This window comes from Eubalaena glacialis, chromosome 1 (genome assembly GCF_028564815.1).
Source record: "Eubalaena glacialis isolate mEubGla1 chromosome 1, mEubGla1.1.hap2.+ XY, whole genome shotgun sequence".
NCBI classification, from domain to species: Eukaryota; Metazoa; Chordata; class Mammalia; order Artiodactyla; family Balaenidae; genus Eubalaena; species Eubalaena glacialis.
Genome location: NC_083716.1, coordinates 15,293,340 through 15,316,781, shown reverse-complemented (window position 1 = coordinate 15,316,781; position 23,442 = coordinate 15,293,340). Strand labels below are relative to the sequence as shown.

General features: G+C 35.2%; 1 protein-coding gene across 1 annotated transcript in view; it reads left to right on the top strand.

Moving 5' to 3' along the window:
* The window catches only part of ATRNL1 (attractin like 1), a 701,048-nt gene that overhangs the window by 311,026 nt on the left and 366,580 nt on the right, over positions 1–23,442 (top strand). The window contains exon 26 of the mRNA XM_061191223.1: positions 9,482–9,560. Coding sequence (XP_061047206.1) covers positions 9,482–9,560 — 79 coding nt within the window. The remainder of the gene's footprint in view (positions 1–9,481; positions 9,561–23,442) is intronic.

Genomic DNA, 23,442 nt, shown 5'->3' with positions numbered 1-23,442 from the left:
CAGGAAACAAAGAGCCAAGAAAAAGTCTCTTGCCTGTTCGGCAGCTGCAGACCTTTTGCCGGACTCCCTCCCGGCTAGCTGTGATGCACTAACCCCTTCAGGCCGTGTTCATGCCGCCAACCCCAGTCCTCTCCCTGGGATCCGACCGAAGCCCGAGCCTCAGCTCCCAGCCCCCGCCCGCCCTGGCAGGTGAGCAGACAAGCCTCTCGGGCTGGTGAGTGCTGCTCGGCGCCGAGCCTCTGTGCGGGAATCTCTCCGCTTTGCCCTCCGCACCCCTGTGGCTGCGCTCTCCTCCGTGGCTCCGAAGCTTCCCCCTGCACCACCCGCAGTCTCCGCCCGCGAAGGGGCTTCCTAGTGTGTGGAAACCTTTCCTCCTTCACAGCTCCCTCCCACTGGTGCAGGTCCCGTCCCTATTCTTTGTCTCTATTTTTTCTTTTTTCTTTTACCCTACCCAGGTACATGGGGAGTTTTTTGCCTTTTGGGAGGTCTGAGGCCTTCTGCCAGCCTTCAGTAGGTGTTCTGTAGGAGTTGTTCCACATGTAGATGTATTTCTGATGTATTTGTGGGGAGGAGGGTGACCTCCGTGTCTTACTCTTCAGCCATCCTGAAGCTCCTCTGTATAGTTTCTTGTAATCATCAGCTCTATCAGGATATAGACCAGTTCCAGAATCTCAAAGAATCCTTCATAGGGCTTCCTTTACAGTGAGGCTTTTTCCTCAGCCATAAGCCCTGGCAACCACTGATTGGTACCCTGTCTCTATAGTTTTGCCTTTCCCAGAATGTCATATACATGGACTCATACGGTATGTAACCTCCTGAGACTGATTTCTGTCCCTTAGCATGCTGCATTTGAGATTCATCCAAGTTGGTTTTTTCCATCAATAGTCCATTTCATTTCTGTTGTTAAGTGGTATTCCATTGTATGAATATACTCCAGTTTGTTTATCCATCCACCCTTTGATAGATATTAATTGTTATACTTTTCAGCAGCTATGAATAATGATAATGCTGCCGTGGACAAGATACATACTTGTATAGGTTTTGTGCAGACATAAGTTTTCACTTCTTTAGGATAAATATCTGGAAGTGGGATTGCTGAATCATATAGCAAATGTATGTTTATCTTTATAATAACTGCCACTATTTTTCAGAGTGACTGTATCATTTTGCCTTGCCACCAGCAAAGTATGAGGGTTTCAGCTGTTCCACATCCTCAGTGCTTGGTCTTGTTGGTATTTTTTATTATAGCCGTTCAAATAGGTGTGTGGTGGTATCTTATCATGATTTTAATCTGCATTCCCCTAATGGCTAATGACATTGAATATCTTTTCATGTACTTATTAACCATACTTTTATCTTCTTTGGTTAAGTGTCTTTGCAAATTTTTTGCCTATTTTTTATTGTTTGTTTTCTTATTCTTGGGTTTGAATATTCTTTATATATCTGGATGTAAATCTTCTGCCAGAAGTGTGATTTGATATAATTTTCTCCCAGTCTTTGACTTGTATTTTTATTCTTTTAACAGTGTCTTTTGTGGAGAAAAAATGTTTTAATTTTGATAAAATCCAATGTATTTTTTTTTCTTTTATAAGTTATGCTTTTGGTGTCATATAAGAACTCTTTGCCTACTCAAGGTCACATAGATTTCCTTCTAAGAGTTTTATACTTTTACATTGTACATTTAAGTCTATGATCCATTTCAGATATCTTTTGTTTATGAGTCTATGATCCATTTTAGTTATTGTTTATGATTGAGGTGTAGGTCAAGGTTCATTATTTTGCATATGGATATCCAATTTTTACAGCCTTTGGAAAAGACTGGTCTTTCTCTTTTGAAATGCCTTTCCTGCTCTGTCAAAAATCCATTCACTGTCAGGCTTCCAGTTCCAGGAAACACTACATAAACATACATCTCTCTTTATGTCCCATGGGTCTCAACTATAAAACCTGGATGATATGCATGGGCAGCTATTTGGTAATTGTGAAAAGTAAGTATCATCAGGCAGATCAGGGAAGAACACGAGAATTCAGAGCACCCTGAAATATTTGGAAGTTAACCATTTTTTCCTCCAGTATCCCCTGCCTTGAGCCTCAATGAAGAAAACATCCTGGAAAAATACTCTAGTTCTGACTTGTGCTGTGGAAAAGGAAGCCCTTAAAGCTCAGAGAGTAGGGGAGATCCACCCCTCAATTTTTCCTCTCTTTTAAAATATTTACTTACCCCCAATTCCAGACAGTCTTGAAGCAGGAACATTGGCTGCAGCAAAAATGGCCAGGAAGCTGCTAGAGCCAAATCTCCAAGGGTTGGGAATCTTCTACATAAGGCGGAACTGTGGGCACAAGAGGGTCAATACAAATCCATTGCTTTTCCCTCTTCTCTGTCCTCCCAATGCAGAATGTGGCACAATCACAGAAGCGGGTAGTTTCTGGCCAGAGGATAGAAAAGTGAAGCCCAGAGAACCAGAAAAAGTCTGGGAAATAACAGAGAGAGAAAAGCCATCCCATAAAGTTGAACTTCTGGGATCTTCCATGTGAGGCTCTTATCCTAATTAGCATACCAAAGAATTTGAGAAGTGGCTAATGGTTAGAACTCTGCCCAGGCCCCAGACTGAACCCACATGGCAGACTCAAATAGCACTGAAAAAGCTTTGGGTACATTGTAAGCACAGCCTACAGATGTCTAAAGTAAAATATCTCTATAGAGAATATCGACATTTTCTATAAGATACAAATAAGACCTCAGTCCCTCTGTAAATTTGATACAGCAGAAAGGGCTATGATGGAAGTGCACCATTCTTCAGCTTGGTTAGCAAGTCAAGGACTGTCTGTCAATATTTATTTATAGCTTTAAGAAAAACTTTATCGGGTGTTAGATCTGTTAACCATCCATATGGAGAAAAGTAACATTTGACTCCTACCTCATACTAATCATAAAAATAAATACCAGGAGAAAAGGAAAAACATGAAGTATCATCTAGAAGGTAATATGGGAATTCTTCTTCACATCTTTAGAACTGGGAAAATTTCTTAGACACACAAAGCACTTCAATAAAATTAGACTACAGTAAAACTAACAATTTTTGTCGTCAGAAGATGTCATTAACATTGTGAAAAGTCAAGCCATGCAGTAGTATAAAATATTCACAACCTATATAAAGGATAAAGGCCTTATAGTCACAATATATAACTCATATAAATCAGTAAAAAGCAGTCTTAAAACTCAACTCCCTGCCCCCAAAATGGCAAGAGACTTGAATAAGCACTTCACAAAAAAGGATAAGTGGCTAACAAAATATAAAAATGTGCTCCATTTAATTTTTATCAGGGAATGCAAATTAAAACCACAATATAATACTATTTACTATTCACCCATTATAGTGGCTAAAAAGAACAAGATAGATGATATCAAATGTTGGAGTGGATGTGGAACTCTAGACACTTCTGGTGGTCTAGAAGTTGGTGCAACAACTTTGAAAACAATTTGACTGTATTCTAAAGTTGAGCTTACCCATACTCTGTGATCCAACAATTCCATTCCATCAAAGGTCATGTTAAACATATTTATAACAGTGTGTTTTAAATAACCAAAACCTTGGAATAACCCAAATACCTAAAAATAATAGAATATGGGGCAATGAAAAGAACAAACTAATCCTAAAAGAACAATATGGATGGCATTCACTAACATAGTTTTGAACAAAAGAAGCTAGAAACAAAAGAATTAATATTTTAGGATTCCATTTGTATAAAGTTTAGAAATAGGCAGAAACACACTATGGTGTTAAAAATCATTATGCTAGTGACCTCTGATGAAGAGGGGATGGGCAAAGTACTATTTCTTTACTGGGGTGGTGGCTACATGGGTATATTTTCTTTGCGATAATTCATTGAGCTGTATACTTATGATTTCTCTATGTGTGTTATGCATTAGTGCTTTAGAAAGCTTTTTAGGAAGAGCATTTACTACTTTAAAAATATTAGGGGAATTTTGTAATTGAAACTTTTATCCTGACTACATGGTTTCAAAAGGTATGCTTTAAATAAAAGTTGAGTGTAGAAAAGAACACTGTATACATTGACCTTTATAATTTTTGGTGCAAGTTTGTGAGATTAAGGTTTTATCCAGGTACATGATTTGTAACAGGAGTAGTTAACCAGGAAGGTCTTCCTTACTATATGTTGCTTGCCTTTTTAATACTTTGCCAAGGAGGCTTTAGAGCACTCTATTTTCTGTAAAATACTTCAAGAAAGGATTGAAGAGTTATCAAATGTGCTCTTTAGATTTGTAAATCTGTTACCGGTTTTGGGGGGGTTCATTTAGGTGGTTTTCTATGAATTTTACATAAATGATATCAGAAGTAGATTTTATGGATTCTTTCCCAGCCTTCATTTAACTCCTTCCATGTGGCTATGCAGTGAGGTTTCAATTTGGGAGGAATTTATCCCTCACCAGCTTCATGGGTGGGCTAAAGCCAGTAAGTGCATACCCTTCAATTCGCCAAGTGATTGGTGAAGAGTGGGCATGTATAATGGTATGTGATAGAAGTCTGGAACTGTGGCATTCGTTTTTGTATCTAAGAGAAAAACAAGCCTGAGAATAAAGCTGATGCACAACAGAGTGTATGGGTCAGAAAACAGAAAGAAATGTAGCCAGGGCCCTGACCAGAACAAATCTGGAAGTTATTCTTCCTTTTGACTTTGGGGAGTGTCTTAGTCTGCTTAGGCTTCCATAAACAACTAACACAGACTGAGTGACTTTAACAACAGAAAGTTTATAATCTCACAGTTTTGGAGACTGGGAAGTCTAAGATCTGAGTGCCAGCATGGTTGGCTTCTGGTGAGAACTTTCTTCTTGGCCTATAGATGACCGCCTTCTTGGTGTGTGTTCACGTGGCCTTTTCTTGGTACAAGTGCTTGGGGAGAGAGCACAAGCTCTCTGGTGTTTCTTCTTATGAGGACACTAATTCTACTGGCTCAGGGCTCTACCATTATGACCTCATTTAACTTTAGTTACATCCAAAAGTTGCTATCTCTAGGTATAATCACATTGGGGTTTAGGGCTTCAACATACAACTTTTGGAGGAACATTTGTAGCATTCTGCCTCTAGCCCCCTAAATCATGTCCTAATTGCATGCAAAGTACATTTATTCCATCCCAGCAATCCCAAAAGGCTTAATTCATTCCAGAATCGACACTAAAGTCTAAAGTCTCATCTGAATATCATCTAAGTCAGATATGGGTGAGATTTGGGGTCAAGTTAACCCGAGGCAAAATTCCTCTCTAGTTGTGAGCCTGTGAAACCAGGCAAATTATGTGATTCCAAAATACCACGGTGGTATAGGCATAGAATAGATATTCCCATTTCAAAAGGAAGAAAAGTAAAGGAAGAAAGGGGTGATGGGTCCCAAGGAAGGCTAATCCCATCAGAACTTAAAGATTTGAGAATAACCCTCCTTGGCTCAGTGCTCTACCTCCAGGTCCCCTGCGGTGGCAGCGTCACCCCATAGCTCTGTGGTACGGCCCTGCCACGTTAGCTTGGCAAGGTGGCCCTGACGCTGCAGCACTGTGCTGCAGCCTTGGCGCCAAGGCTCTTGGCAGGGGTCTCCTGGTCCTCTAAAACCCAAGAGGCTCCACCCTTTGAAACTGAGGAGGATCCATCCTTGCCCCCTGGGCCTGTGGTGGGAGTGGGAGCCCTAAAGGTCTCTGATTCCCTTCTGGGTCATTCTTCCCTTTTCTTAAAGGATAAAACCTGCTTCCAACTGAATAGCTCTATGTTCCCATCCCATAGAATCCAAGAAGCCTGAAAACCTTCTTTCATTACATCTTGTTTTCTCTGTACCCTTTAGTTTAAACTCTCGGTGTCTCTGCTGGTATAATCCCATATCTATTCCTATAATAGTATATTATTAGAAGAATATTTTCTTAAACTATTTATTGATTTTACCGATTTTTTCATCAGCATGATCGCTCTTTACTTTTTATTACCAGCCTAATATGAATTAACATAGAAAGCATACAAACCCCTAAAGTGTTATATCTCCTCTTCTCAAGGAGGTAAAATCGTGAAAGCTGAAGAAGTTTATACTGGCTTCCTCTATCATTATAAAAGTGACACTCTTCACTTATGTCATGAAATTTAGATCAGAAAGAATTTAAGTTCCCTGTGGAGAAATTCAGCAAGTCTTCACTGTCCTAAACTGAATCTTGATCATGTAACTATTATGGGGGGAGGATATTGTGAATTGCAAATTGTCAAATAAAAATACTTTTTGGTATTTAGGTTACGTTTAATTATTAAATGTAAATGAATTTTGTTATGTGTACTATTGTCTACTACTGCAGACACTGTGAGAGAAACAGTTGACAAGATATGATGTCTGACTGAATATAAGGGATGATAAAATTGAATGTGTTTTTATATTTTACCTGGAAAGTAATGGTGAGACAAGAAGTCAACAGGAAGGGGAGAACTTGCAATTTAAGACTTTTGTAACTTAGGCAATTTACGTAAACTCTCCATGACCTCAACTTTCTCATCTTTTAAATGAGTACATAACAGAATACACAGTATATCATGTGTGATTGTGGTAATGAAAGAATTAATGCATGTAAAACATGTAACACAGTGCTTGGTACATATTACTCAATAGATGTTAGTTACTTTTATTATGAATGTTACTCAGGAGTACAGTTTGGACATGGTAGATTTGAGGTGATATTTATCTCTCTTGTTAAAATTCTTAAGGTATTATGGTAAGACTTAAATTCAGATAAATGGATCCTTGGACTATATATAAAGTATCAATTCTCACTACTATATTTCAACAGTTGCATTGTTAACCTGGATATAACAAGGGAAGTGTAACTGCTATGGCAGTAATTCAGACTAGAACAGGGTTTTGGCACTATTGGCAGGTTGGCTGGGAGAATCTTTGTTGTGGGGAGGAGGACTGACCTCTATATTGTACCATATTTACCAGCATCCCACTTGATGTCCACCAAGTGGTGACAACCAAAAATGTCTCCAGCCACTGCCAAATGTCCCTGGAGGGCAAAACTCTCCTGATTGAGAACCAGTGGACTAGAAGGAATCATGTAAGAGTCTTCAAATATATAAAGAAGTGTTAGAATGTAGAAGAAGGAAATGGCTGATTCAGTGTAACCCAGAGGCAGAAGCAGCACTGATTAATAAAAGTTAGAAAGACAGCTTAACAGAAAATTTTCATAGTTTGAGCAAGCTAAAAATAAAATGCACCAACTTAGGAGCCAGCAGAAGCTACTATGTGTATTTAATTAGGAACCGGATCACTATCAGAGTTGTGCTGGGAATTTCTTTCCTGGGAGGGAGTCTGAACTAAATAATGTCATCGATCTCTTCTAATGATAAGATGCTCTCATTTGGGCAGGTTAAATGACTTATATTTGGAAATGATTCCAAATGAGGTCATAGTTGAAGCTATGAGAATAACTGAGCTCTTTTTCTGAGAGCAAGAATAGGTAATAGCATGGTCTTGTGAATGAATTTTCAGGAATGTCCATAATTTAAAACGAAGAATCGGGAATGCATTCTACTTTCCTTGACTCCATAGTGTGTCAAGAAGGATGAAGGAAGCCAAGAAAATAAAGTGTTCAGAAGGGTTTTAAAGGATGGATGGTTGGTATTGTCAATTGAGAAGTAAAAGGCAGTTGATAGAGAAAAGACTAGTTTATTTAATTTTTAGAAAGTCATGATGAGGAAGTACCCACTAAAATATTGCATAGTATATAAACATTAATTATTAATATTAACATTTTTATTAGTATACAAATTAGATACCAAATTATAAGATGTTAAATAAGACTAGGTTATGAGGAAATTAACATGAAAGTGGCTACATGGACCACTTGCTCAACAAACTAGAGGAAGCTACAGGGTTAATAAAATAGGGTTATTGTTTTTTATTTTTTAGGAGATGTGGGACTTGAGCACTTCTGAAAATTTAAATTTAGGTGAAATAGAATGAGTTTATAAATACTAGAGGGAAAGATAATTATGTAAAAAGCAGAAAGGTACCTCAGTGGTTGATACTGGGGAATATGGAAAACAACTGTTATGACAGTGTGCAAGCTCAGAGTTCAGAGTTCCCAACAGATGGGAAGGAAAGAGTCTGAGGCTTACGTGGCTCGTTTTGAATTTTGGCTCTACCACTTCAACTCCCTGTGTGACTATAAGCAATTTACTTTGAACTTCTCTGAGCATTAGATTCTTCTTTTCTAAAATAAGAATAATATATCCTATCTGGAAATGTTCTTATAAAACTAAACCCAGTCATCAGTGTGATGTATCTAGCACAGTATCTGGAATGTGTTCAGCACTCAGTGGATGGGTGCTAGAATTATCAATGTCATTGTCAGCATCATTGAAAGATATTCTAAGATTTCTTTAAGTGAGGCAAGGAGAAAAAATATATTAAGGATTTGACAAGAGTAGAAAGTGTCAACATTTACACTGCTTATGAGTGAATCAATTGATGAGTACAAGGATTATCAGTTAAGGGTGAAGACCAGGTTTTTGGTAGTGGTCAGTGACCAGTGAATTTACAGTGGCACTGTTCTGCTCATTTCTGGGTCTTTTCATAGCATAATCTTTGACCACAGAGCAAAGGAAGGGAAAAGAAACAGTAATGCATGGTTGGGATTGGTTAACCAGATTCACATAAATCTGTTATTTTGAGATTTGTCAGTCTCAAATTACTGCTAAAAAAGTATCCTCTGTTACCTGGTCTATCGCATATGGTACCTAATACATATTGACCACATGTATATACATTGTAATTGAATTATTTCTTAATTTAAACATTAGCATATACAAGGGATTTTCAACTTCTGTAGAACTGACATTTTGGACAGAATAATTCTTTGTCATTGGGGCCAGTCCTGTGCATTGCAGGATGTTTAGCAGCATCCCTGGCTACACTCACTAGATGCAAGTTGCACTTCTCTCCCAGTGTGATAATCAAACAGGTATCTAGACATAGTCAAATGTCCCAGTGGAGGGATGGGGGGGAGGGCTAAATCACCTTCAGTTGAGAACTACAGGAATATTCTAAGATATAAGATAGTTGCTAATAAAGGTAAAATGAATCAATGTGTGATATTTAAATTTATGAAATTGCCAGATTTTATGACTCAATAGCAATTCTAAAAAAATTTATTGCTGTATAAAACCAACAGAATTATAAAGTTACTTTCCTTCTGACAGAGAAAATCTGAAAGATAGACTATGATATATATTAAAGAATATAAACAATTTTTCTACCTGTGTACTTTGCTTTTACTTGAGAATGTTTTACAAACTTCTAATTTATCTGTTTTGCTTGAATATTTACCAAGGCAAAGTGATTATTTCTATATATTTTTAAATCCTCTACATATTCTTTTATCATTTCATGACACATTGCAAGTGTTTTAAGCAAAAATTATTTGTGTTTTATTTTCTAGTTGTTTTTTATCCTTATTACTGGTGGCCGCTGTGGTGTGGAAGATCAAGCAAACATGTTGGGCTTCTCGGCGGAGAGAGGTAACAGTAATATTACTTAATCTTTTGTTTAAATATTCAAGCAAACATATGGATCTGTATTCCTTAATTGACATCCTCCTTTCAAATAGAGATTTTCAAATCAGTTTCATTTATTAAGATTGAGCAAGTCAATCTAGTATTTTTTAAGCTTTAGATCAAAATTTGCCACTGTCATTTTAAATCAGTATCTGTAGAAGCATTGGTTAGTTGCAGAGTTTTTTTAAAATAGTGTTAGAATTTATAGTGGATACCAATATGAATTTTGTTGATTAAATAACCTGCAATCTCTTTAATTTAGGTAGTTATACTATAAAAACATTATTTTTATAACTTACAATTTAAAAGAATATTCTGAGCAATAAATATTAATTTTTGGTTTGTATCTTGTAGAATTCTTTTTTTTGGTAATCAGATCTTTTTCATGGGTATCTGATAATCCAAGTATGTTTGAATTACACCTCAATTTGATACATTTCTATATCAGAATTAATCATGTGTGTCCCTTATAATCTTAAAATTGATAAAAACAGTAATACTCTTACAGAACAACAGCTGTTGATGTAAATGTATTATACAAATATAGTTTCCTAACTTTGTATGTATTAGTTAATTGAAAGGAACAAAGAAATATAATAATATGAGGATCCTAAATGTGCAGTAGATTTATTGTTCTATACCTCATATAATGAAAAAGCGTTTCTGTTTTTATTAATATTATTATATTCTATTACTTTTTATCTTTTATAAATTTATTTATTTATTTATTTATTTGTGGCTGCATTGAGTCTTCGTTGCTGCGCACGGGCTGTCTCTAGTTGCGGCGAGCGGGGGCTACTCTTTGTTGCGGTGCGCGGGCTTCAGTAGTTGTGATGCGCGGGCTTCAGTAGTTGTGGCTCACGGGCTCTAGAGTGCAGGCTCAGTAGTTGTGGCGCACGGGCTTAGTTGCTGTGCGACATGTGGGATCTTCCCGGACCAGGGCTCGAAGCCGTGTCCTCTGCATTGGCAGACGGACTCTTAACCACTGCGCCACCAAGGAAGTCCGTCTATTACTATTAATATTAATATTATTAGCATTCTATTTGCTGTTGCATTTCCCAATATATTTTTATACATTTAATTTTGTGAAACAATGTATAGCAGAGATATAATTTCTTACCTTCTTGTTTTCCACATATAAGAAGATTATATTTAAAAACAATCCAGAATATTCCAAATTATAGAATTAGTAAATGACATGAGTTCTTCTTAATTATTCTCCTATTTTCAAACATCCAGTGCCTACCTATAATATATTTGCAAACTTGACACCACTCCCCTGCAAATAAATTACTTACCCTAATTCTCTCCACCTCTCTGATTTTCTATACATGGGCAATGCAACATCAGTGAGAATTTACTTGGTATGGTCCTATGATAAAATGTAATCCAATTTAAAAGGAATTTTGAAAATATTAATATATAAATATTTTGCAAAAAGTGGAATTCTGTGTGGAGATAAACAATCTTCTACACATGCTAGACAATCTATTAAGGTAAAAGTATGGATTCAGGAAGGAAAAAACAAGTGGTAGTCAGGCAGTATGAAAACTTTCCATAATGGAGTAGAGCAAGTGACTATTTATGCCTCGTATCATTAGAGAAGAAGTTAGGCTCAATCAGGGAGCCTGGGTTCTCACTTCATTATGACTAGCAATGTTTAAATATCTGATTTCTAAAGTTTATAAAATGTAACTGTATAAAGATAGAATTGAGAAAACATCGATGTACAACTCTGCCATTAACTAGGTGGGTAAGCAGTCTAATTGAATTCAGTTTCCTCTAAAGAGAGGTGTACTACGTAACTTCTTCTCAGTTTGAGGTTCCTAGAGCTCTAGGAATGTTTGTATGTAATGACTAAAGTTAAGAAACGATTAAATATTTGATAAAAATAATGGAAATTGTTCATTTAACTATGAAACTTTCACACTTTTCAAATTGCTTTTGGTTAATATATCACCTCAGTGTAGTATGTAGTTTATTGCATATTATCGGAAGCTCTGGCCAGCTGATATTACTTTAATTTTTAAAATATAAATATGAATTTATTTTTTTGTTAGAAGTCAATATCTAAGTATGTGTTGCACATGTGAGAATGGAGGAAAAATAGGAAGGAAGGGAGAACTAGATTAGGGACCTCTGGGCCAGTTCTAATCTGTGGTTCTAAATGTTACTATGTCCTCTTGATAATCCTCAATTTAATGTCCTTCTTTCCAAGTCTTCCAGGTAATGAATCTTTGTTAAAGAATATAATAATATTTGCGTTTAATTTGCTACCTCTACCGTAATACAAAATCTGTCCTGTTGAGAGGTCATGTCATGTTACAATATCATAGTTAAAAAATATTATGGGGAATTTTATCATTTTTAATTTTATTAAATCTTTTAAATACAAATTTCTAAATGTCTTAGAAACCATTCATATGTTGATGCCCAAAGTAAAGATGATATTATTTTGATGACTGCCAGACATCTATTTAGCTAATAATTTTTATATTATTAAAAGACTGTCATTTTGGTTTTAGAGACCCAATGACTTTTAACTACACAGTTGTAGCTAATATGATAATCCCATTTATAGACTTTATGTAAATGGGGTAAAAATGTGTTTTTATCTCTCTTTATTCAGTTTTAACTATTAGATTAACACTAATATTCCCCAAAGGAAAATACCTCAATATTTTTTCTTTATATGGAGATGTTACTTTCTCCAAAACATTAAGACATCAATTATTGTAAACCTCGGAGGACCCCTATGAGTGGTAGAATGACAGTTTATCTTTAACAGTAAATGAAGGTTATTTAAAGGATTCTTCCTTCTTGGTATTTCTGTAATTTTGTTATAGGAATTGTATTACTTGCTTTTCTAAATATAAGGACTGTTTTAAAATGAAAATAATCTTTAGACATTTTTTAAATATATTGTGTTAATTAAACCAGACATATTGCTTTTTTGTTTTTAACTATTCGAAGGTTTGGGTCTCATAAACACACACGTACATTTTTTGTGTTATAATTTTAATATCAGAAGCCCATTAATAATGTTATGCCTTTGAATAATACCCCTTGAATTCAGGGGCTCTTAAAAACACAAAAATGAAACTATAAAGGACCTTAATTTTAATGTTACCTCTTCATATGGGAGCTCGAAACTCATTTCTGTGATAACCCTATTAAAAATATGAAAGTTTCGTGTGCATGTGTGTGGAGGGGATGCTGTGCTAATTAATGGAAACAATAAGTGGACATTGATCGGTGGAAATATTATAAAATATAAGAAGGATGAGTTTATTTTTATAGCTTATGCTTGTTACAGAGGTCTTGAAAACCTTGAGATTCAATGCACCTTGAATTTTAGATAAATAGTCATTACATTACAAAAACATTTGTTAGGGCCAGGTATATGTTAGAAGGAGACTTTTTAAATAGCATCGTCATACTTAATAATTTTCATGTTTAAACTAAAATATGAGTTTTTAATAGGTATTAAAGGCACAAACCCATTAAAATTTTATAATTACTCCTTGCAATAAAGGTGTTAATCTTATATTTGACTAACGTAAGTGGAAATATCATGCATATCTTAATAGTTATAAGAAGTTAATTTTTTCAGTTAACAACATTTATTCCCATATATTTTGGGTGGTTTAACTGTAATATGCCTCCATGAAAATCTAACTGGAAAATCTATAGAATAATAGATCCCATAAGCAAAGGTAAGGTTATATTAATCAACTTCATATTACTAGTGGGTTTGTGTATTTGAATGATTACATTTCCTGTACCAGGAACTTTTATTTCTTTTATTCTCTTTACAGTTCTTTAAAGAATAAAAAATATATTAATATAGATCGTTACCACATTATTTGCTTATACTTCATAGTATAGTATGCATCTCTAATGCTTAAAAATCAGTAAGAACAAGATTATCTGGGATAAGTCAATGTCCAATGAGTAACTGATCTTGTGTTCATGATGCTCTATTTTCCTGCACATTTCACAGTCGCGCAGCATAACACCTAAATTTGAATTTAACGTAATCAACCTGAAATTTGAGTTAAAAATAATAAACCAAAACCCATAAATAGTAGCTCTGAGTGACACACTACTTTTCTTAAGGCAAACACATTAACTCTTTCCTCTGTTTCATGGGCACAAAAAAACAGAAAAGAATTAATATCATTAAGTTATACTTTACTAAGGAAATGTCATGAGTCAATAATTTATGATAAAATCATCTCTGAGAGGCTAAATTTGTGGTAAATGGGTTCTCATCTAAATATTATTAATGTAGTGCATCATTGTTTACAAATTAAGTTACTGTACCTCTTTAGAAATACACCCAACTTATTTAGAGAGAGGAGAGTGGGCACAGAGTGAAGAGAGTAATGAGAAAATGTTCCTTTGGGTGGAAAAATTAAAATTAATTCATTTAGGTACTGTATGAAACTTCTTGTATAATTTCTTAGTAATTTAAGAATCTGTATTTTACTTTTAATGGTCAAACATTGCAATATCTAGATAAAACTTTCCATAAAACATGTTCCTTTGTCAAAAAAGCAAGAAGTTTTAAAAATCATTATTAAATAATGAGCTCAAATAAGTGTCTATCTTGGCAGTTAATGGCCTTAGTATCAACTTATTTTTGCTTAACATTTTCTGTAATATTATGACACAAATCAATCATTTGATGCACCACTTAGAAAGAAAAAGCAGTGCCAATTAACTATGGCTCTCTTGCCACTAAGAATATTTGTTTTATACTATTCAAAGGACTCTTACAGAATTACTTAGATATAGATTTTATTGTATATCAACATATATATACATTGAAAAGAAAGTAAAAGCAAAATAAATTGGGTAAGGCATTACCAAAACTTGTTCACTTTCATAGTCCAGTTTTTCATAAATCACTTCGACTCAGGAAAAAAACGTTTTGTTTATTTCACATAGTATCATTGACTAGAGTAATCAAGTTTGTGTCTGTGCAGGCAATGACAACTATATCATAACTGCCATTTGGCCAGTAGTGATTGTACAATTTCATTGATTGTAAGACACATCAGACTTCAGAGATATTAAAATGTGAAAACAAAGTATGTCTTAGAATCTATAAAATATGGTAGGACCTACTTTATAAGGTTTATAGTACTAAATGAGTTAATATGTGCTAAATACCCCACTGCCTGTTACTTACCAGACTTCAACAAACGTTAGCAGTTATTGTTTGTTGATACGTAAAATAAAGAATGATTAGCAATATATTATGCATTCATATTAGTAACAGCAACTCCTGTATATCTAGGATTCTTTTCCTCCTCCATATCCACTTTAACACAGTGGTTCTCAATCTAGCCGGTCCTTTAGAATCACCTGTAGCTCTTAAAAAATATATTTATATATCCCTGAGTGCCACTCCACTACTCGACCCCCATCAGACCTATAAATCAGAATTTCTTTGAGACTCAGCTTGATGTATCTATTTTTAAGCCCACGATTGATTGTAATATGCACCATTAGCATTGAAACTCTGCTTTGACTTCTACTCTTAGAGAGATGGAAAACCATTGAAGGGTTTTCCACAGAGGAGTTAAGTGATTTGAGCTAAAAGGATCTGCTTTTAAACTGATAATTCTGCTGCTGTGTTAAAACTAGATTATAGATAGACACCTGTAGACACAGGGAGACTAGTAAGTAGGTTATTACCATACCTGGTGAGAGATGATGATAGCTCAGATCAAGAGGTGGCAGTGGATATGGCAAGAAGTGATTGGATTATGAGTACGTATTGACAATAATAACAGGGTTAGATGGATGGGGTGGTGTGAGAAAGAAATAAACCAACCATAGAGCTCACAGAAAATGAAGGAAATAATAGAGACTAGAGGAGAAATTAATGCAATAGAGAACAGAAAAACAGCATAGAAAATCAATGAACATAAGTTGGTTCTTTGAAAGATCAACAAAATTGACAAAATAGCTCAACTGACCAAGAATAAAAGAGAGAAGATTCAAATCACTAAAATCTGGAATGAAAGAGGCAATATTATTACTGATCTTCTTGAGATAAAAAGGCTTCTAAGGGTACACTATGAACACCTGTAGGCCAACAAACTGGATAATTTAGGTGAAATGGGAAACTCCTGGAAAGGGATAAACTGTCAAAACTGATTCAAGAAGAAATATAAAATCTGAGTTAGACCGTAACAAACAGAAAGATTGCATTAGTAATTTAAAAATTTCACACTAGATGGATCAATGCCCTGTCTGCAACAAGTACATGTAGCGCCCAGATCTTGCTTTCTAATACAATTTTCCAATGGAAGGAACCAGGGATTTTTGGAGAATTGGCCGATTCTTGGACTGGGACGGGAAATACACTAACTGAGCCTGGAGTTTCTTGTAGTGCCAGAATGTAAGGAATTGTTCAAATACACAAACACACATACACACACACACACACAAACACTACAATGATGAGAGTATGTCAAAGGGATACTAGAGCCACCAGAGACAGCTCCCATGATCAAAACAGGAACAATTTGAGCAGTAAAATAAAGTAATATTTTATGATAAGCGGGTATATAAAATAAATATCAATGAACCCATACTGATATAAACAATTTATTGAATAAATAAATAAATGGAGGAGAGTTGATGTTCTCCCATGCAGAAGAATTCCAAATAATTTATGTAGGTAGTTTGCCCTTGAGTAGGTGGAGCATAGCTGCACACTCCTGAAGTGTGAGATGAACATGGCGACTTCCTTGCAAAGCACACGGTATGGAATGGGGTAAAAAGAGTAAAACGGAGTCACTTTACAGTGGAGAAGTCTGGCAGACACACCCTTAGCCAGGTGATCAAGGTCAACATCAACAGAGATTAGTCATGGTGATAGTATGTATCTTTCATATGATGTGATAAGAATGGGACTTTATCTCTGAGGTCTTCCTCCCCAAAACCCATAACTCTAATCTAATTATGAGAAAAACATTAGCTCAGTCCTAGTTGAAGAACAATACCTGAATCTAAAAAATACTTGATCAGTGCTCATCAGAACTGTCAAGCTTTAGGAGACATGACTACTAAATGTAACGTAATATCCTAGAAAGGATCCTGGAACAGAATAAAAAATGGACTTTAGTTAATAATAATGTATCAATATTGGTTCACTAATTGTCACAAATATACCATACTAATGCAAAATGATACTAATAGGAGAAACTGGGTATAGGACATACTGAAACTCTGAAATATCTTTGCAATTTTTCTATAAATCTAAAACTGTTACAAAATGAAATTATTTTTAAGAATTTTCACAAAGAAAAGTCTAGGCTCAGATGGCTTAACTGGTGAATCCTACCAAACATTTAAAGAAGAATTAATATCAGTCCTCGCAAACTCTTCCAAAAAATTGAAGAGGAAGGAACGCTTCCCAACTCTTTCTGTGAGGCCAGTATTATCCTGATACCAAATACAGACTACGACATAAGCACAGACCACTATCCCTTATGAATACATACAAAAAAATCTTCAACAAAATACTAGCAAAATGAAACCAAAAACACATGAAAGAATTATACACTATGGCCAAGGAGGATTTATCTCATGAATGTAAAACTGGTTCAACATATGAAAATCAGTCAATACAATACACCATATCAATAGAATAAAGGACATTAATCACATGAGAATCGCAATAGATGGTAAAAAAAAAAAGCCAAACCCTTTCATTATAAAACACCCAACAAACTAAGAGCGAAAGCAAACTTGACCTGGTAAAGGGTGTCTACGAAAAACACATAGCTAGTTAACATCATATTTAAACAATTCTTCCCTAAGGTCAGGAACAAATCAAGGATGTCCACTCTTAACGTTTCCGTTCAACATTGTACCCAGATGTTCAAGCCAGGGCAATTAAGCAAGGAAATGGGGTAACAGACATCCAGATTGGAAAGAAGTAAAACTATCTCTATTAGCAGATGACATGTTTTTTGTATAAAAATCCTTGGGAAACCACCAAAAGATTATTAGAACTAATAAATTATTTCATTAAACTTATAGACTATAAGATCAATATATAAAAATCAGTTATATTTCTATACACAAACAATGAACAATCTGAACATAGAATTAAGAAAACAATTTGATTTAAAATAACATCAATACGAATAAATTACTTAGGAACAAAGTTAAGAAGATAAGTATGAAACTTATACTCTGAAAACTACAAAACATTGTTGAAAGAAATTAAAAAGATTTAAATGAATGGTAAGATATTCCTAGTTGGTAGATTGGAAGACTTTATATTGTTAAGATGGCAATACTTCCCAACTGATACACAGATTCAGCATGATCCCTATCGAAACACCAACTGACTTCTTAGTAAAAATTGACAAGAGAATCCTAAAATTCATATAAAAATTCAGAGGACCCCGAATAGCTAAAACAATTTTGAAAAAGAGGAGCAAAGCCGGAAGACTCACACTTCCTAAATTCAACTCACTGCAAAGCTACATTAATCAGATTGGTGAGCTTACTGGCATAAGGATGGGCATATGATCAACAGAATAAAATTGAGAGTCCAGAAATAAACCCTTATATTTACAGTCAGTCGATTTTCTACAAGGGTTTTAAGACAATTAAATTGGGGAAAGATTAGTCTTTCCAACAAATGATGTTGGGCAACTGGATAGCCACATGCAAAAGAATGAAGTTGGACCGATACTTCACACCATCCACAAAATTGAGGGAACGATACACATAGATGTAAGAGCTAAAACTAAAAAATCCTTAGAAGAAAAGACAGGAATAAATTTTCCTGACCTTGAAAAGTCCTCTTAGATATGACACCAAAACACAAGTGGCAAAAGAAAAAGTAGATAAATTGGAATTCATCAAAATTAAAAACTTTTGTGCTTCAAATAAAACCGTCACAAAAGTGAAAAGACAACCTAAAGAATGAGAGTAAATGTTTGTAAATCATTTATCTAAGTGACTTGTATCTAAATATATAAAGAACTCTTACAACTCAGTAAAATAACAAATGATTCAATTAAAAATAGCCAGAGGATTATGACTGGGCGTTTCTCCAAATGAGATATATAAATGGCCAATAAACATATGAAAAGATGCTCAGCAACATTAGCTACCAGGAAAATAGAAATAAAACCCACAAAATACCACTTCACACCCACTAGGATGGTTATGATCAGCAATAATATATGTTATTATTCACCAATAATTATCACCATTAACTACCAATATTCATCAATAAGTATCACCAATGATCACTAATAATAAATGATAATAATAAATTGAGGATGTGGAGAAATTTAATGCCTCATACATTGTTGCTGGGTGTGTAAAATGGTGCAGCCACTTTGTAATACAGTCTGTCAATTTCTCAGAAGGTTCAAGTCTCCTTATGACCCAGCAATGTCACCCCTAGGTATATACCACAGAGAAATGACAACATAGATAAACAGAAAAACTTGTACATAAATATTTTTAACAACATTATTCATAATAGCCATAAAGCAAAACATCCCAAATGTCCATCAGCAGATGAGTGAATAGTGTGATATGTTTGTAAATGGAATGTTACACTGTATTAGAAAAGAATGAAGTCCTGATAGACGCTGTAACAATGGATGAACCTTGACAGCATTAGGCAAATCTATAGAGACAGAAAATTCGTGGTTGTCTTGGGCTGCGGGGTGTCTGGTGGGTGAGGAGTGAGGGGTGGCTGAATAGCAAGTGATTGCTAATAGGTACAGAGTTTCTTTTTGAGGTATTGGAAATATTAAAAATTACATTGTGTTGACTGTTGCACAGCTCTGTGAATATACTAAATACCATTTAATTTACACTTTAAATGGCTGAACTGTATTGTATATGAATATCTCAAAATAGCTGTTAAAAAAGCAGAGAGAGAGGTTAGGAGGAGGAAGAGAGAACTTAAAGCATGAAGTGTAGATAACTCTTAAGAGGTTTTTTGCTTCAATGGGGCAGAGTGTATATACTTTACACTCCTGCCTTTTGTTGTAGAGGAATTTACTTTCAGTGCTTCAGTCTAAAACTAATCCTTCCACTTGTGCACTGGATGGTCCTCATTGAATCATGTAGATAAGGCAACCATATAGTTGATTGAACTTAAACAAAACAAGCACACACATTTAAACTGGTTATTTAATTTTGGTGTTTTGTAATGTAAATGGAATGTTCATTAATATAGTACAGCAAAGCAAGTAAATTGTATCTTATTTTGAAGTCTAACATAGATGCTTCGCATTTACAATCATTTATGTGAGTCAATATAAAAAGGAAACAGAATTAAAAATCTATTTTTTGTTTTATTTACACCTGCTAGATGACTAGGGACTAGTATGTTCTCTCTTACATCTAAATACCTGATTAGTAAAAGAAGAATTTTGTCTTATCAGAAGTTGCATTGCTTTTGCTGAAATAATATGTTTTTTAAAGTAACAGATATTATTTCAAGGTATATGATCTTTTGTATTGCATAAATTATTGTGGAATGATGGAAATAGAATTTCTCAGGATTGTATTCAGATCCAGGATTTGGCACATTAAAAGTTGAGTGTATGGGTGATAGTATTACCAGCATTCCATATTAACATCGTTCATATTTTGTAAATTGTTGTTTAAAATAAAAGAATTGTCGCATTTAAGAATATGCCATAATTTTCACATCTGTATTTGAGGGTCCCTCTGCCTACCTCCTACCTCCTTCCTACAGTGTCCTCCCCACCCCCCGACTGCACACTTTTTGCTAGCTGTATACTATTAATACTTGGACATTTATATATACTTTTTATTTTTATAAATTTATTTATTTTTATTTATTTTTTTTGGCTGCGTTGGGTCTTCATTGCTGCGTGAGGGCTTTCTCTAGTTGTGGCGAGCGGGGGCTATTCTTTGTTGCAGTGTGTGGGCTTCTCATTGCGGTGGCTTCTCTTGCTGCGGAGCGTGGGCTCTAGGCGCGCAGGCTTCAGTAGTTGCGGCACGCGGACTCTAGAGCGCAGGCTCAGTAGTTGTGGCGCACGGGGCTTAGTTGCTCCGTGGCATGTGAGATCTTCCCGGACCAGGGCTCGAACCCGTGTCCCCTGCATTGGCAGGCGGATTCTTAACCACTGCGCCACCAGGGAAGTCCCTATATATACATTTAAGCCTAATACATAATTAAGCACTATGTATAATTTTATGAGCTAAAATTTCTTCTCTTTGTGAACTTTTAAGATACATTCTACTGATTCTAGTTGGATAGAAAATCTGCTTCTAGCAATTTTTTAAAAATTATGACTAAACATGGTTACTGTAATGCATTCCTTATTAATTGTCCAAAATTAGTTTAGTTATCTAACAGTATATAGTTATCTCAATCACGTACTTAGTATTTTTATTTCAAAATAAAAATGCTTTTATTAATATCAGCATCCTGAAGAATTGATTCTCCCAGTAATTCAACCACATTATAAGGAACATAAAAACAGTATTAAATTGAAACATCTAGATATTGTGCACCCTCCATCACTGGTAGTGATTTGCTGTAATACGGATTCTCAATCAAAGAGGACATTTCAAAATAGTATAATTTGAAAAAGCCTCCTCTGGTTGATTTTGATGTCCCCTTTAGAGAGGCAATTCTCCTGTCTTTCTCATCCCCAAGAGTCACAGCTGTACTGGAAATAATGCTAAATTGGCATTTGACACATGCTGTCATTATCAAGAAATTACCTGGTATTCTTGCTACATAGTATATTGCATTTATTTATTTTTAAAGTCTTTTAATACCTGCATAATTATGGTCTAATTTGGTTTGTTGTCATTCACTGAAATGATTCATATACTTTAATTGTAATATCTCTGAAAGCCACTATTAGAGTAGTATTGAATGAACATGGTATTCATAGAACATGAATGAATCTAATATTGAAAGTGTTAGCTATTTTAGTATATTAATTAACTTGAGTCTGAAATCACTGTTATATTATAACCAATACTTTGAACAAGGGCAGGCAATCACAGCTTGATTCTTTATTCCCATAGCTCATGAAAACTCATTTCATGTGGCCAAATGGTTTCTGTTCCTTGAGTAGCTAAGGACAAGCACGATTTTTTTTCCCCTCCCTTTTTTTTCTAGACATGTTTTCCATTTCTTTGGTAATTTATTTCACAAAATTTTATTCTAATAGTGGAAGACAATATTATGTCAGTCTCTCTACTGGAAGTAAACATTGGGCACATTGCTAACAAATCAAATATCATTTTTATTCCCTTGTTTGCATTTTTTAATATCTATTTTTATTTTTTTTTTTTATTTTTTATTTTTTTAAACATCTTTATTGAAGTATAATTGCTTTACAATGGTGTGTTAGCTTCTGCTTTATAACAAAGTGAATCAGTTATACATATACATATGTTCCCATATCTCTTCCCTCTTGCATCTCCCTCCCTCCCACCCTCCCTATCCCACTCCTCTAGGTGGTCACAAAGCACCGAGCTGATCTCCCTGTGCTATGCGGCTACTTCCCACTAGCTATCTATTTGACATTTGGTAGTGTATATATGTCCATGACACTCTCTCACCCTGTCACATCTCACCCCTCCCCCTCCCCATATCCTCAAGTCCATTCGCTAGTAGGTCTGTGTCTTTATTCCCATCTTGCCACTAGGTTCTTCATGACCTTTTTTTTTCCCCTTAGATTCCATATATATGTGTTAGCATACTGTATTTGTTTTTCTCTTTCTGACTTACTTCACTCTGTATGACAGACTCTAACTCCATCCACCTCATTACAAACACCTCCATTTCATTTCTTTTTATGGCTGAGTAATATTCCATTGTATATATGTGCCACATCTTCTTTATCCATTCATCCAATGATGGACACCTAGGTTGCTTCCATGTCCTGGCTATTGTAAACAGAGCTGCAATGAATATTTTGGTACATGACTCTTTCTGAATTATGGTTTTCTCAGGGTATATGCCCAGTAGTGGGATTGCTGGGTCGTATGGTAGTTCTATTTTTAGTTTTTTAAGGAACCTCCATACTGTTCTCCATAGTGGCTGTATCAATTTACATTCCCACCAACAGTGCAAGAGGGTTCCCTTTTCTCCACACCCTCTCCAGCATTTATTGTTTGTAGATTTTTTGATGATGGCCATTCTGACCGGTGTGAGATGATACCTCATTGTAGTTTTGATTTGCATTTCTCTAATGATTAATGATGTTGAGCATTCTTTCATGTGTCTGTTGGCAATCTGTATATCTTCTTTGGAGAAATGTCTATTTAGGTCTTCTGCCCATTTTTGGATTGGGTTGTTTGTTTTTTTGTTATTGAGCTGCATGAGCTGCTTGTAAATCTTGGAGATTAATCCTTTGTCAGTTGCTTCATTTGCAAATATTTTCTCCCATTCTGAGGGTTGTCTTTTGGTCTTGTTTATGGTTTCCTTTGCTGTGCAAAAGCTTTTAAGTTTCATTAGGTCCCATTTGTTTATTTGTGTTTTTATTTCCATTTCTCTAGGAGCTGGGTCAAAAAGGATCTTGCTGTGATTTATGTCATAGAGTGTTCTGCCTATGTTTTCCTCTAAGAGTTTGATAGTGTCTGGCCTTACACTTAGGTCTTTAATCCATTTTGAGTTTATTTTTGTGTATGGTGTCAGAGAGTGTTCTAATTTCATACTTTTACATGTACCTGTCCAATTTTCCCAGCACCACTTATTGAAGAGGCTGTCTTTTCTCCACTGTATATGCTTGCCTCCTTTATCAAAGATAAGGTGACCATATGTGCGTGGGCTTATCTCTGGGCTTTCTATCCT